We start from the raw sequence: 14,748 nt of genomic DNA, 5'->3' as shown, positions 1-14,748 counted from the left end.
AGTTAGGAGTCAAGCCCTTCGTGCTCAGAAGGTGTCACATCTAATAACTGGATATCTGATGCTTTGCTATCACAGTGGCAGCCAAATTTCAAAGCTTCTGGGAGAAAATCTCACAAGGTTGGATTTCTTTATTGGGCATGCCCTCAATTTTTCTCCATTACACCCATTCGTACCAGCACTCAGCAGTTGTGACGGCCATCGCCCTACGAGAAGAACATTAACAGACAACAAGCAATTAGGAGTGAGCGCTTTTATTTGTATTTGACAAGTCATCAGCGGGGGGTTTTCACGATTAGGGAAATGAGAGCCACCCTTTTGCCGGCCACCCATTCTTTTTGCTGGCCCTGAGACATGTTCTCACTTCGATCCCACACAATCGAGTTGAACTGAATTCAGAGCCGCAAGTCCTTCTCAAGGGGCCCAAGAAGCGTGCGTGGTCTTGCTCTCGAATCCCGCAGCCAAGATTCACATCACGAAGGCAACTGACAGTCATAGCCGTTTCGTCCCAAATCATAATCCATCCACACGTATATCGTTCCCTCATACACAGCAAAGAAAAAGAACGTTTCATCTACCAAATGATCTGACCTAAAAAGGCCACACCATGTTCATCGTTTCGCCGTTTCCAAGACGCTGCAAGAAAGGAAAGTCGTGTCGTTAAAAGGTCGTTAAATGTCGGAGAGCAAACAATGCACGCTTGTTGTTCCGTTCGTTAGTCTTTGATCTTTTTTGTGGCCCACTGGCCGTCGTTAAGTTCGTAATCGCTTTTTCGAATCGTGTCGTGATGAGGCATAACCTCGGATTCCGAGTCGATCGCAGTCTGCGAGCCATCCTTTTCGGCGCCAGATCTGAGATCGCCGTGACAAGACCCATCCAAACGAGAGAACTGGTGGAACTCTACTGCTGTCCTACCGCTGTCCACCAGTTTTGATGGCTTGCATATGTGAGGGAGGGTTCAGTGGCAGTGGCATGCCAAAGTCTTGGTGTCCCATCTTGCGTCGCTTGGACTCGTACCCGTCATAATCGCGGCTTCCTGGTCGTCCTTGATCGTCGTCTTCTCGCCCTCTCTTCACGGATGACAGTCCTCCGGGATGACCGCTCGAATATTGCGGGTTACCGTAAGTATCAACCGGGCCACCTTGTGGAGTCCGATCATGACCGATCACATTATAGACATTGCTCGAACTCGGACCGCGAGGCGGTGTATGATATTCTGAAGCCCACTGTGGTTGGCCTGAAGGCAGCGTTCTTGGGGTTGCATGACCGGAACCAGTTTGATGAGTTGGAGAGCCAGTGATCTGCTCAGGCGACATGTGTGGGTGCTCACCGACGCCCCCATAAGCATATTGACCGCGATTAGAACCATACGCGCCAGCATTCGCACTCATGTAACCACTGTCGGGATGATCGCTTTCGTGTTGGGAACCATGCGCATGTGAAGCATATGCTTCGGTCTTGGGGTCGCGGCCATCCGGTCCTGTACCGTTGCCTGGGCCTAGTGGCGGACCCATGTCGCTTTTGCCGTACCCAGCGGATTGCATTCCTTGGCCATAGCGAGTACCATCTGGTTGCTGCGCATACCCAGTCTGAGAGCTTGGAGTCGTGCTGTAGTAATGTTTGGATTCATAGCCTGGTTGGCCAGAGTAAGAGTGCATCCCCTGACCTCCGTTCCCAGGAGGAGTCGTGGCAGGCGTGGTCGGCATCGACAGTGCATTAATGCCTGTATCTATCGAAAGAGGTTGACCTCCACTTGGCCCATTTGGAGCGTTCTGGTTCCCCCAATCATACGAACTGCCTTGATTCCCCATGCCCAACACGCTCGATGCACTAGTCGGGGGTGTCGGAAAAGTGTGCGCCCGATCGATCCCCGGACGTCCAGCATTTGGATGCGGGACGATGGATTGAGGTGTGGGTGGTGCCTGACCAGACCCCGGCATAGTATTATGATGTTGGAGCGCTGGTGTCTGACCGGACTGAGGCGCGCGCCCCGAATCCACGCTATCCATGCGACGACGCTGCTCTGCCGTGGTTTGCAAGCTGTTGGTCCGAGGAGCATTCTCCGGATTATACAGAAGCCCACCGATATTGTGTACAAAGAGTGGATACAAAAGATCGGTGATCTTTTCCTTATTTGCAAAATCCAGAGCTCGCTCAAAAGGAATCCTGCATACAATTAGCAAGGCTGTTTTCGAGCACAGACAAATGCGACATACCAAACTCCCTTGAGGTGCATCGGGCCAATCTTGACGACATGACGAGTCTTTTCGGACTTCAATATGCCATCGCGCCGGCCTCTAGTCATTCCAGCAACGTTGAGAAGCTTCGTGCCGTTGATGAAATGATTATCTGATGAGATGTTAACATTTGTTATTGCAAAAAGGTGATCATGTAGACATACCCTCGCGACGAGCGACACAGACACCTTTGGCCTCGACCTGGAAACACAAACTCCCCTCGTCTTCCCAGAGCGTTGCCGTGACTCTTGGTTTCACCCCAGGGGGGGCAATTTGTCCAGTCGTGTCGAAAGGCTGCTGTTGGGCTGGATAGGCTTGATTGGGAGCAGGTAGAGTTGGAGTCTGAGGCACATAAGAGTGCGGAGTCATTGAGCTCATGGCTAACACGATACGTTAGTGGGAAGTACTGCTTGATCGTCACATGGCACTTACCGGGCAAGGAATTAACCGGTTGAGAGACGGGGCCTGTCGCAGATTGTGGCGAGGTAACGCCATTTGGATAGCCATAGTTGCTGTAAGGCTGAGAATGACCGTACTGCGTGGATGCAGGAGGCATCACGGGAGGTTGTTGATACTGCTGATAGTGCCCCATTGGCGCAGCAGTTGCCGGATGCGAATAGGGGGACGGGCCCGAAGAAATATGGGATCCTGGATGCATCTCCATATAAGAGTGCGTCTGATTCATCTTGAATGGAATATACGTGAAGCCACGCAAGTGCTCAACGATCGTGTTCGTGCACAGCTGGATACAAGCAATGGACGATACCACCCCACAGCAGCTCTGTAAAGAGCTTTAATGCGGTTCCCTTTTGATAGCTTTCAGCCAAATATTCCACCTGTGGTGCTTGGCTTCAAGGCGTGATATGCTAGATCAAGCGACCTGGGTATGCCTTCTCTTGGAAGAAGTCCAAGCCACCTGAGCAGAAGGAAAGTCTCAAGGTCTCTCCACGACACAGCCTGTCCAATAATTTCCAATGCAACGGAGATTCTGGTGGCTAACGGTAAGCCAGCAAAGTATTGGTTCCGGCGGATAGAGGGAACAGAAGTAGGCGGAAAATCTCGTTATCGTTGGATTGATGTTCTCAATCGTGAGCCACACGAACAGTTCGTTCTTCAATGAAGAAGACCAAGTGTTGGTGGTATGCAGTATGTCTCGACGGCTAGGAAGGGTTGGTGGCCGGTACACCAAGATCGTCTCGGGGGCTGAGTCGGACGTTCGCAGGAATATACGAAATTCGTTGAGCTTGCAGGGCACGTAGCAGCAACCACGATAATCGTCAGTCTGTTGATTGGGAACTGAACATGCGAGCGAGACGTTAGCTTTTACCTCCACATTGAGAGTGTTCGAGACGCAGGTACATGAAGCATGCCGCGGGTTCGGACCACAGCAAAACAGGTCAGACGTGCGCACTACCAGGAATAAGAGGTCCTGGGTGTTTCCTCTCTTGCAGCTTGAATTAAGGGCATTGACAGCAAGACTTTTGACATACCAGACAGCTGAGAATGGTTCTTCAAACAACATGTACTCAGCAGCAAGATGACGCGCAGTCAAGCATGCCCGTGACAGTTGGATTGGGACGCAGGAAAGATTTCAATGGGGATCTGGAGAAAAGAGTGCAACGAGGTTGAGAAGCAGGATGCAGGAATGCAAGGTGGACGACGGTGCGCTGGTAGCCGAGCGGGAAGACTGAGGGTGTGCAGGTCTGGTGCATTAGAGCAAAAGAGGGCAGAAGAAGGCCAAAGCCTAAAAAAGAGGCCGGCCCCCGGGCACACCTTTCTTTACAAGGGCGAAAAAACGAAGACGACCGATCCATCCACACGATTGTTGGTCACCCACCGTCTGCCGTTCATTGGTACCAGACTCATCCTTGACATGGCCTTATCCAGCCGATCCACAAGCCGCCGTCCACTGTCCATGGCTGCTGCGATCCCAGCGTGCCGCAGCTTGCAAAGTTGAGGTCCACGAAAGGTCCAACTAAAAAGGACCCACGACGGCCGGACGCAGTTACCAATCGCAGCACGTACAGGCTGGGGTGGCTCTTTCACGCAATGAAGACCTGGCTTACGATTGACGGCCACAAACTCGCTCAGCGACTTGTAAACCCAGCCATCGCGTGGAGGAACCATCTCGTATCACAACAGCTTTGGATGGTTCCCGGCCACCCCTATATTGTGATTGTACACCGAACAAGGAAGAATCCAGAAAGCAGGATCAGTGACGCTCGCTTACAATTGTTGAGCAGCTACGGAGTATATCATGCAAAATAAATCGTGGAGGCGGGATAGGCTTTGACGCGTGGGCATGACTTTTGACACGGACGTTCTGACAATGACAGCGGACAGAGGCTTCAAGGTGGGCTGAGTCCGTGGATAAGACTCTTTGAGTCGTCAGACTTGAACAGCCAGAGAAAGATACTGCAAGATATACTGTGACAATGCAGGCTCATATACTGTTGTATAACGGCTCAGCACACAGCGCAGCTCGCAAGCAGCTCTGAGAGGATGCCAGGATGGAGAGGGAGAGTCTCTTTCTCGCTACAAACACGGCGGGGTTAAGCTGGAGCCGCTCGGATCTTGAAGCTTCTCTACTTATCTCGATTTTGGGTCTTTTGAATCTTGACAGCCATCACAGATGCGTGGCCTGATGTTGGCCGAGCAAGTGGATGCTTTCTCCAGCACCTGGCGGACAGATGTACGGAGTATGCCTAGGTAACATGATGATGTTTTGTGTCAGGACAGGAAGAGGAAAGACAGGATGTCTGAGGAAGTCTCCCCAGCCTTCGCATCCGCTGGCAGTCAGCATTCTGGCCCACATCCAACCATGGCCACCAATTAAGTTCTGGGTGGAAAGAAAGCCATCAAAGAAAAGAGCCAGCCGATATGGGGCTAGACGACAGCACAACCCTACGCTTCCACCATCCCCCCGAACCGCCCATTGTCATTGTGAACTGCCTATCAATGGAGTCGCAGAATCATTCGCCTTATCACGATCAGGTTCCAAAAAAAGCCCCAACCATCTCAAGTCTCTCGACTCTAGGCCCTAAAGGGGACTCTAGAAAGAGCCTTTACCACATTCGCACATTCAAATTCTTCGAACCCTTCCAGGCGTTCCTTCGGTTGCCGCTCCCTGGCATAGGACTCCTTATCGGTACCCGGATTGTCAAGTGTGACCGTTCCTTTCCGACTCGATGTTACAAGCAGAGTTTTTGCATTGCTGCGATTATCGTTTCAATGTTACTCAATTCGGGACCATTCAAATCCTTGGACGTTGATTGTGATTCGGCCGGTCCTGACTAGAAGGCTTGTAACACGGTGTCGGAAGTTTTTCTGGCTATCAGCAGGCTTTTCATGTCAATAATGCCTTTGACCCTTTGCCGGTGGTGTTGCTCTTGGTTCGGCACGGGAGGCGTTGGTCAACTAAGGCCGGACTAGGCCACAGCCACTGAAAGAGGGGAGGAAGTGATCGAGTTGCAACGAACTAGGTGACCCCCGGTCTTTGGGTCACCCTGAGGTCCCATGCTCCATGTCGCTGACTTGCCGATGCTTCGAAAGAACGGCGTGCTACCAACATCCCTAGCCGTCCACCTTACCCGCCGATGCACATCACCCACCTACGAATTTGGGGCAATTGGGGTTTTCTACAGTTACTGCGATTATCAATGTGTTCTTCGATATTTTGCCAACGTCTGTCAGATAAGGAAAGTCAATTCTGCGTTGCCGAACGAGGGTTGATTGTGTCGCTCGAGTGATTCCGTATGCCGGATGCAGTGCTGGATTCAACGCTAAGGTGAGGTACGGCGGCAATCGTCCGGCACACTGTTATCTGCGAGCACTGTGCATAAATCTTGCTTCTCTGATATCTATCGTTCAACTGGATCAACCGACGAACACTGGCACAACAACTCTGCCCGGAGATTGCAAAAGCGACATGTTGAGTCAAGAGTTACGGATCTCATACACGACAATGCTCCGTGATGTCTGGCCGTTCTCGGTTACTCTTTGCGGGCCCTTTGAGCAAATGACGAGCCGAAAGAGCACACATGTCAGCTCGTGGCTGGCAAGCGCGAACCTGGAACTTCCACAAACGAGAGGTTTCAGGTTACAGTGCTATGCAAGCCCCTGTTAGCGTTCGACCCGCCCGCTGCGCGTCATTGACCAACTGGCGACTGCAGCCTCGAACACAAAAGATACGACCTCGTTCCGCACGTGCTCAAATTCCATACAACAAATTCCAAAATCAGCCTTACCATCGGTGTTGAGAGACCGTTGTCAAGACACGCAGTGCCCATTACGGCATCGAGCTCGCAATTCAATGTTCCCTGAATAAGAAGCTTTCATCTATCTCGACTAAAGCGAGTGCTGACTCGGGGACTACCGTAGCAAGAACCTTAACATTATATCATCAGCATTATCTGCTGTGTGGGCCTTTGTCACGTCCTGGCAAACGGAAAGACCTTCACAGTTTTCCGGCCTCCGTATGGCACGCCCGTAAATCCACCCACGACCGCCGAGTCTCCATCAGGTACGATATATCCATGGCAGTCGGAATGTCTGGTAATGATGTCGACGTCGTGGCGATGAAAGTCCACGGGCAACGATGTACCAGTGGATGAGAACCTTCTCTATGGTGAAGGAACCGTATATCTATATGATACGTGAATGATCTTCAAAGCGATGTGCTTGCGTGCATGCCATGCAGGTCTTCCCGACGCAATGCACCTGCTCGATTAAGGCTGCATTGCATGCTTACACAGTATCCGTACCGTGCTGCCATTGAAAATGTCCAAGCCGTCACTCCCACAAGCCCATAATGCACCAGCGGATGACCCAGTTTCAATGTCATATGAGATGTCGCTTCACTTGGCCCTGTTGAAGCAATACGGGATCTCTGGACCACTAGAAGCTTGCAGGGCATAAGGAAGCTGTATGACGGACAGATCTGCAACGCGCTGAATCCCTTGAGCCCCCAAAAATGCCACAAGTGGGCCGCACAAAGCCCAGACTTGATAGACACGACTAGAGCTGTCATGCCATATCCGAGCCTACGGTGAACTCTCAGACTTGTTACCTTGTTCCTCGCAACACTAGCATGGTCTCTTTCCTTCCAGGCCGGGGTTGTTGGAACATCTACGCAGATCCTCGCCATATCAATCTTTCAAAGTGCACAACGAGAAAAAGGGGAGCTTCTTTCCCGATGGTCATTCTTAATTGGTTTGTCATTGTGGTCATAGGTTCAACAACTTTTCAGGACTCCATCGTTCTTATCCCACACTTGCTGCGTTGTCAATCCATGATTTGTGGAGGGAACGTCCGCGTTGACAGGCGTCTACCAGCCCCGGCGCTGACAAACCCAATCAGTGTTATCCAAGTCATCCTTTAGCGTTACACGGATCGCTGGATCGACCAGAATCTGTCCTGGTGGGATTTAGAACATCGAACGTGAATATCCAAGCGATGGAGTGGTCGTTGAGACTTCCCTAGCCATGCTTTCACCTTCCTGTTCTGAAGCGAAAGCATCTTGCGTGGTATCAAGGGTGTCACTGTCCGCGATGTTCCAGACTTTCTGAGGGGAAGGGGTGGCTGGACTGGTTTTTGTTTCTCGCATACGAGCAAAAACAACAGTTTCCGGAACTGATTTTCCAATTCAAGCCTTTGCCTTTCGGCATGGCATAGCATTGCATTGCACCTGAACTTTACACTGCGTTCCCCAGCTTTCTGCAAGACTTAAAAAGATCTTGCATTATGTTGGTGCGGCATATTGATCGCCTTTGCATACATAAGTGAGTACGCTGTGGAATCCGAACATCCACCGACTTTCCGGAGGATCCTCTTCGGACAGTCTATATGTGACTAGCGGTGCTCACTGGTGGAACCATGTCGTCGCTCTTCGCTGTGGCAAGCTGAAAGAAAAACAAGCAAGCGACATCCTGTCTTGGACAATCTACCATGCCTTGTCTCTTGTGCTCCGCGATGCCCGATAGGGTTGAGGAGCGTGTTGTTTCAGACCACTCTCGATCACTACGATCGATTGGGTGTGCTTCATTCAAGACAATGTCGGTAAAAACATCAGTACAGACATGAACTTCTCATCCCTTATGCACATCACAATTGCATGATGATGATAAGGGATGCTGGTTCCAAAAGTACTGAGCAGGATGGTCGGGCCTTTCCCTTGCATTGCATGGTTGAGTTTGAGACAACAGAGAATTGTTTTGGCAACAGTCAAACCTCAACACCAGATCAGGCTACCATCTAATACGATCGTGGATCACTCAACAAGCCCAAGAGCTCATCTGTTTACAAATGATCGGTGACAATTCTGGGTCTCCCTCATTCCAGTCTTTGCTGTCTGCCCTGATCAAGGGCCATTCCCTCGCACTCCTTGCTGGTCCTTGAAGCAATGTTTTCGTCCTTTCTCCCTTGACTGTACCCTTTGATGTTCGCGTCCTCTATTGTCGGTCATCTTTCTGGCGCAGCTTCTGAACAGGCTATTTGAAGCCACCTCCATCAGCCAGTCGGAGCCTTGTCTGCCCTTGCCAGGTTGTCGGCTCCAGGATCGCAGCTCAAAGCGGACTGTACACGGCGCAGCTGGCGAACTCGTTGTCACTACCGTCGGCCCTTGCTGTGTGCAATCTGTCACTGCCGCCCGTGTGGTCGCACAAGGGATTTGTCATTCCTCAGGGGAGAAAGCCGCGGGACAATGAAGAGGCCGATGCTATGTTATCTCGAGATGCAGACTTGCTTCGAGGGCAGAAAGTCTGTCTGGTCAACATGGCGACAGCCGTACGCCACCTATAGACTACGACCACGCGCTGGATCCATTCTATGCCCCATTACCACGTTCCCTGGCGTCAGGTACGAAGAGTCTTATGGGAAGATGCAAAGTTTGAACCATCCAGCTCTCCGCATACTCGGTCTGCACCTGGTATGCGCGGTCTGATCTGTTTGAGCAAGACCGTTACTTCAGCTCCTGCCTGCATTTCGAGATGGCCACCTTGTTTGTTCAAATAATCTTCAAATTTCGTTCGCCTCGTGATTCCAAGGTAGGTAAGTATACAAGTTCGTAACTGTGTCAGAAGCACCCCATATGATATGCCAGAATAATATCCCAATCCCAGTCTCCTCGCCTCTGCCGTCCCAGACGTGGCCCTGCGTATCCATATTTTGTCTGCCAATTGATAACAAGCAAATAGTTCTCATCGTTCCAAACGCCAAAGTTGTGTCGCTTTAGGCCTCGAAAGCCAAGTTTCCAAAGCTAGTATTCGCCGAATTCCGCATCTTCTTCTTCCTCATCGCCTCCCGCCACGCCTGTCCCGGTTGGACGTGCCGCAGCGTAACTGCTGAACTTTGCATCTTCTGCGTCCTGCGCAGCGGCCTCCTGCGCGACGTTCTCGCAGGCGTCGACCCAGTCAGAGTACACGTCGACGGCGGCGGAAAGGTAGTTGATGCCCGTCTGGAAGCGCTGTCCGCATACTTTGCAGTGTAGATTGCCCACGCCTGCCTTCTTGTCGAGCTTTACTTGAATCGCTTTCTCGTGGTTGCAGAACAGGCATGTAAATTGTACGGCGAGGGGTTCACGCTGTGGCACGAGGGTCAGTCCTTGAGCATGCGTTGCAGGGAGAAAGCGGGTTTGAACTTGGACTGACCTTTTTGGGCCCTTGAGGCTTGCTTGAAGACTTCTTGCGTTTGCCCTGGGATACATTTGTCAGTGACACGACCAGACGGTGTTTCCACGAGTGATGAATTTACCATTTCTGCGCCGATATATATTTGTTGGTGATGTGAAAGGAGTTGAGGTGTGGCAGAGAGAAAAGGCGATCAGAAAGAATTATCAAAGGTGAGGTTCTTTGTTGAACACAACTCGGCGCACGTCCTGACCACCAGAGATGTGTCGCGCCAGGCTGCGGTTGTCTGCGGTTTGGTAGGAGGATGTCTCCGCATTCTGGTTGACTAAAAGAATATGCGTGGAATGACCCTTATCAACCCATCTCCATCGATAACCAATCATGTTCCTCTATCCTGAATGACTACTTGTACTTAGGTACACCAAGCATCCCTCTTCCATTCACACCTCTTCCTTGGATACACATCCTTTTTTATTGTGTCGCTGCCTTCTATTGCAGAGTCATTGTTCCACGACGGCGCAATTGTTTGCTGTCCTGGCAAACACCTTGCACGCTTTCTATTTATTCACCCCCTCCTTATCTCTATCCACCACATTCCACTACCAATAAGCTCGGACAGAAGCAAGTTCAGCAGTGGTCGGAGAACGATCTCAACCTCAGAAGAGCTCACTGGACTTCCGAATACTGTCAAAAAGTACAGTACTGTAGGACTCCCACAGTGTTGCCCACACACCCTTCACCATGGCTACGCCCAACGGAACAACTACGGACTCCTCCGTTCTGTCAGAGATCCTGGCAACCCTGAAGAAGATGCAGACCGACCATGCTCAGCTAGCATCCAATGTCGACTCCCTTCAAAGCCAGATTGGTGTGTCCAACTCAGTCAATCATTTACGTACCGCCAGAATCGGCAGCATCAGCTCCCCCAGTCTGGATCCCATTCAACTCTCAAAGTCAGCCAACGGATCTGCCCCTCCTCCACAGGACGCCGCTCTGTTATCTAAGCCCCCATCTTCACCAACGGCAAAGAAATCATCAGCCATAGCGCGTATCATCCTCACCACGTACCCAGGCCAGTCAGGAATCGACCCCATCCCTCTCGAATGGGGCGAGCGAGAAGCCGCCAAACGCGGGCCCGTCGTCGTCAGCAGGAACCAAGACACGATCCGGCGCCGCAATGCTATCGGCGCCCACGGCGGCTCGTACTCGATCTATTCCGCTCTCGCCGTGGCCAGCAACATCCTTGACCTCGAGCACCGCCCAGACTTCACCAACACCGAACCAGCCGCACTGATCGGGCCCTTTCCCGCATGGGGCGACAAGAAGAAAATCGTCGCCATGGACCCCTTCGGCCATCTAGCGCCATGGCTATACAAGGACATCATTCAATCCCAAGACATTGACATCCGCCCTACCATCGCTGTTACCAAAGCGCATATGAAGATCCCGGAGCTCGAGCAGAGCGTGCAGGCCGGACGTCTCAAGCCCGACGGCAAGATCTGCATCAACGACAGCGGCGAGCTGAGTGTGACCAAATTCGCAGTCGAGCCCGTCTGGTATTTGCCCGGTGTGGCGGAAAGATTCGGCATCGAAGAAAGCGCGTTACGACGAGCCCTCTTCGAGCACACGGGCGGCTCGTACCCCGAATTGATTACACGGAACGACATCAAAGTCTTCCTCCCGCCCATAGGCGGCCTGACGGTCTATTGTTTCGGCGATCCAGCCAAGATGTCGGATCCCAATGTACGACTCGCCCTACGCGTTCACGATGAATGTAACGGCAGCGACGTTTTTGGGTCGGACATTTGCACGTGCAGACCGTACTTGATTTTCGGGATTGAGGAGGCTGTCAAGGAGGCACAAAAGGGCGGGTCGGGTGTGGTCATATATTTCCGCAAAGAAGGTCGTGCATTGGGCGAAGTCACGAAGTATCTTGTTTACAATGCACGGAAGCGCGGCGCCGACAGGGCGAGCGAGTACTTTAAGCGCACTGAGAACATCGCGGGTGTGAAGGATATGCGGTTCCAAGCCCTCATGCCGGATATCCTGCATTGGTTGGGCATTACCAAGATCGATCGTATGCTGAGTATGTCGAATATGAAGCACGATGCGATCGTTGAGCAGGGGATTCCTATTCTGGAGCGCGTGCCGATTCCAGATGAGATGATTCCTGAGGATTCGCGGGTTGAGATTGATGCGAAGATTCATGCTGGGTACTTTACCACGGGGAAGGTGATGAGTTTGGACGAGTTGAATGCTGTGCAGGGCCGGAGCTGGGATGATATTGAGCATTGAGCACTGGTGCTATGGGTAGTGAGTTGGGGTGCATGAGCGTAGAAGGGTTTGACGAGATGTCATAGAGCAATGAATACACGCGTAGTATTTGATCCATTCATGCTCGTCCTGCTAAAATGTGTGTCCATTACTTGCTTTTGGAGGTATTATGTCAACACCAGTCGAAGTACGATCCTCCTGTTCAAACTCCGTACAATTACTTTTGTGCTAAACACATTGCGGCACTTCACAAGATGATGAGAGTAAATGACTCGTACGTCGCCTGTTCCAAACAAGGATACACGCTGCGCTTCATTGTGGCCATCATTCCTGGATCCACGGCTCAGGGAATGTGCCCACCCAATCCTCCACCTCTTGTCGCAGCGTCAAAATCTCAGGCACGTCAGTGCCATCTTTCAAGTGATCCAAGAAACTCTTGACCGCGCCAGGATTCTTCTTGCCCTTGGACTCGGCCTCCGACCTAGCCTTCTTGTCGACCTTGAGAGCGATCGAGACTGCGCGGTCCACGATCTCTGCCACGCGCGTGAAATCATTCGGCTGGAATCCACGTGTGGTCATGGCCGGTGTACCCATCCTCAGACCACCGGGTTTCAGGGCTGACTTATCGCCCGGAACGGTGTTCTTGTTGGACGCGACGCCGCAGAGCTCAAGGACACGCTCGACACGAGCACCGTCGATACCCTTGGACTTGAGGTCGACCAGGACCAAATGGTTATCGGTGCCTCCACTGACGATGTTGTAGCCCAGGCCGCCTGTGTACGCAGCGTTGCCGAGACGCTCGGCTAGTGCTTTTGCGTTGGCAAGCACGATCTTCTGGTACTCCTTGAATTCTTTGGACTGGGCTTGCTTCAAGGCCACGGCCAAGGCGGTGATGGTGTGATTGTGCGGTCCGCCTTGGTGGCCTGGGAAGACGGATGCGTTGATAGGCTGTTCGAGATCGTACATGATCTTTTCGCCCTTTTTGTTGGTCAAGCGGACGCCCTTGCGGAAGAAAATCATGGCGCCGCGAGGGCCACGAAGGGATTTGTGCGTGGTGGTTGTCACGACGTCGGAGTAGTTGAATGGGCTGGGAATAACGTCTGCGGCAACCAGGCCGGAGATGTGAGCCATGTCGGAAAGCAGGTAGGCACCTACATCGTTTGCGATAGCACGCATGCGCTCGTAGTCAATCAGTCGGCTGTAGGCGGAGGTACCGGCGACGATGATCTTGGGTCGATACAAGATGGCGTTTTCGTGGAGTCGGTCGTAATCGATCAGGCCGGTCGACTCATCTAGGCGGTAAGGGAACGTCTCAAAGTATTTGGAAATCATGGAAATCTTCTTGGTTGGGGTTTGGTATCCGTGGGACAAGTGGCCGCCGTGAGGCAGGTCCAGGCCCATGATTCTCTCGTGTGAGTTGAGGAGGGCGGAGTAGGCATAGAGATTTGCGGGAGACCCAGAAAGAGCTATTGTTGTTAGATGACTAGCAGATGAGGGTGATGATTCGGCTCACATTGGACATTGACGCCCCATTCGGCAGGGTCAAGACGATATGCCTCCAAGGCTCGCTGTTGGCAAAGCCTCTCTGATTCGTCGATGTGTTCATTGCCGCCGTAGTAACGGGCTCCGGGGTAGCCTTCAGAGTATTTATCTGTGGAATGGTTAAAGATGGCCACACTGAATTGTGGTGGAGAAGCACGGACTTTGCATAACACTTCCCAGGGCGTCCAAGACCGCCTGTGATGTGAAGTTCTCTGACGGAATCAGATTGATAAAGTGTTTCTGTCGTTTTATCTCCTGGAGGGAATCAGTATCTGGACAGGCTCATGCGAATGTTAAGCACATACCCTTTGCAAAATCTCAAATATCTCGGGATCAGCTTCTTTCAGATGGTCTCCCATCAGCTACAACGGAGTCAGTTCATACCGGCATGGTGAATTTCTTGAAGGTTTACCTTGTTCTGGGCGTCTGAATTCTGTGCTCTCAGAGTGCCAGAGGATGAAATGTGTCTCGCTCTGACTCTGCATGATAGACATATTGAAGGCCTGGTGGCGGTGGTTGCCCAGATGCGCCTCGGGATCAATGATCGAGACATGATGAACAACCAATCTCTCCCTGACAAGATTCTTGACACTGTATATGTCAAAGAAGCTGACCACCGGGGTTGGCCGGATTTATGACTTGACAGAAGGTCTCTCCCGCCTTTTGAATGATTGATTGAATGATTAGAATGAAGTCCAGTGTTTGCGGAGGTTTGGCCGTCGCCCATCTCGCCCGGTCGATGGAAAATAATCTCAATCTGGCAACTACGGCGAGGATGGCGGAATAATTTCATCAACATCAACATCAACATCATCATCTTACCTCCTTTTCCCTTCTTCAGAACTAAATCCAAGATGAAGAGTACTTGTACGTCAGTCAACAGCACTCGCGCTTCGGTCGGTCACCGGCTGGAGGTTTGTGGGCGATGTTGAGATGTCCTGGGTCCACAAGCACCACTTTGAGGGACAATTTGAATAAGTCTGATTGGACATATTGTTCTTTACCGCTTTATACAGACTCATTGCTTCCATCTTTCTATCCCAGACTTTGAGAATCGCTATCATGAGAATCCC

At 51.6% G+C, this 14,748-nt stretch overlaps 4 protein-coding genes across 4 annotated transcripts; 1 reads left to right on the top strand and 3 right to left on the bottom strand.

The window, feature by feature from the left end:
- Window positions 1-739: 739 nt before the first annotated feature.
- On the bottom strand, window positions 740-3,147 carry EDD37DRAFT_248144 (uncharacterized protein). The gene is made up of 4 exons (XM_062810652.1): window positions 2,667-3,147; window positions 2,399-2,614; window positions 2,214-2,346; window positions 740-2,163 (listed from the first exon to the last, which is right to left on the bottom strand). The coding sequence occupies exons 1-4, from the start codon at window positions 2,917-2,919 to the stop codon at window positions 909-911; spliced, it is 1,857 nt and encodes a 618-aa protein (XP_062672949.1). The 5' UTR covers window positions 2,920-3,147; the 3' UTR covers window positions 740-908.
- A 6,184-nt stretch (window positions 3,148-9,331) lies between these two features.
- On the bottom strand, window positions 9,332-10,172 carry EDD37DRAFT_248061 (transcription elongation factor Elf1 like-domain-containing protein). Its single transcript, XM_062810651.1, has 3 exons — window positions 9,984-10,172; window positions 9,881-9,925; window positions 9,332-9,813 (listed from the first exon to the last, which is right to left on the bottom strand). The coding sequence occupies exons 1-3, from the start codon at window positions 9,984-9,986 to the stop codon at window positions 9,490-9,492; spliced, it is 372 nt and encodes a 123-aa protein (XP_062672948.1). The 5' UTR covers window positions 9,987-10,172; the 3' UTR covers window positions 9,332-9,489.
- An 88-nt stretch (window positions 10,173-10,260) lies between these two features.
- On the top strand, window positions 10,261-12,250 carry EDD37DRAFT_621255 (GTP cyclohydrolase II, variant). Its single transcript, XM_062815989.1, has one exon. The coding sequence runs from the start codon at window positions 10,601-10,603 to the stop codon at window positions 12,152-12,154; it is 1,554 nt and encodes a 517-aa protein (XP_062672947.1). The 5' UTR covers window positions 10,261-10,600; the 3' UTR covers window positions 12,155-12,250.
- Window positions 12,251-14,511, bottom strand: EDD37DRAFT_621254 (mitochondrial serine hydroxymethyltransferase). The gene is made up of 5 exons (XM_062815988.1): window positions 14,088-14,511; window positions 13,981-14,037; window positions 13,837-13,930; window positions 13,647-13,784; window positions 12,251-13,599 (listed from the first exon to the last, which is right to left on the bottom strand). The coding sequence occupies exons 1-5, from the start codon at window positions 14,490-14,492 to the stop codon at window positions 12,458-12,460; spliced, it is 1,836 nt and encodes a 611-aa protein (XP_062672946.1). The 5' UTR covers window positions 14,493-14,511; the 3' UTR covers window positions 12,251-12,457.
- Between the last annotated feature and the right edge of the window lie 237 nt (window positions 14,512-14,748).

This window comes from Exophiala viscosa, assembly GCF_022695815.1.
Source record: "Exophiala viscosa unplaced genomic scaffold EDD37scaffold_2, whole genome shotgun sequence".
NCBI classification, from domain to species: domain Eukaryota; kingdom Fungi; phylum Ascomycota; class Eurotiomycetes; order Chaetothyriales; family Herpotrichiellaceae; genus Exophiala; species Exophiala viscosa.
This window is presented reverse-complemented; position numbering and strand designations above follow the sequence as displayed.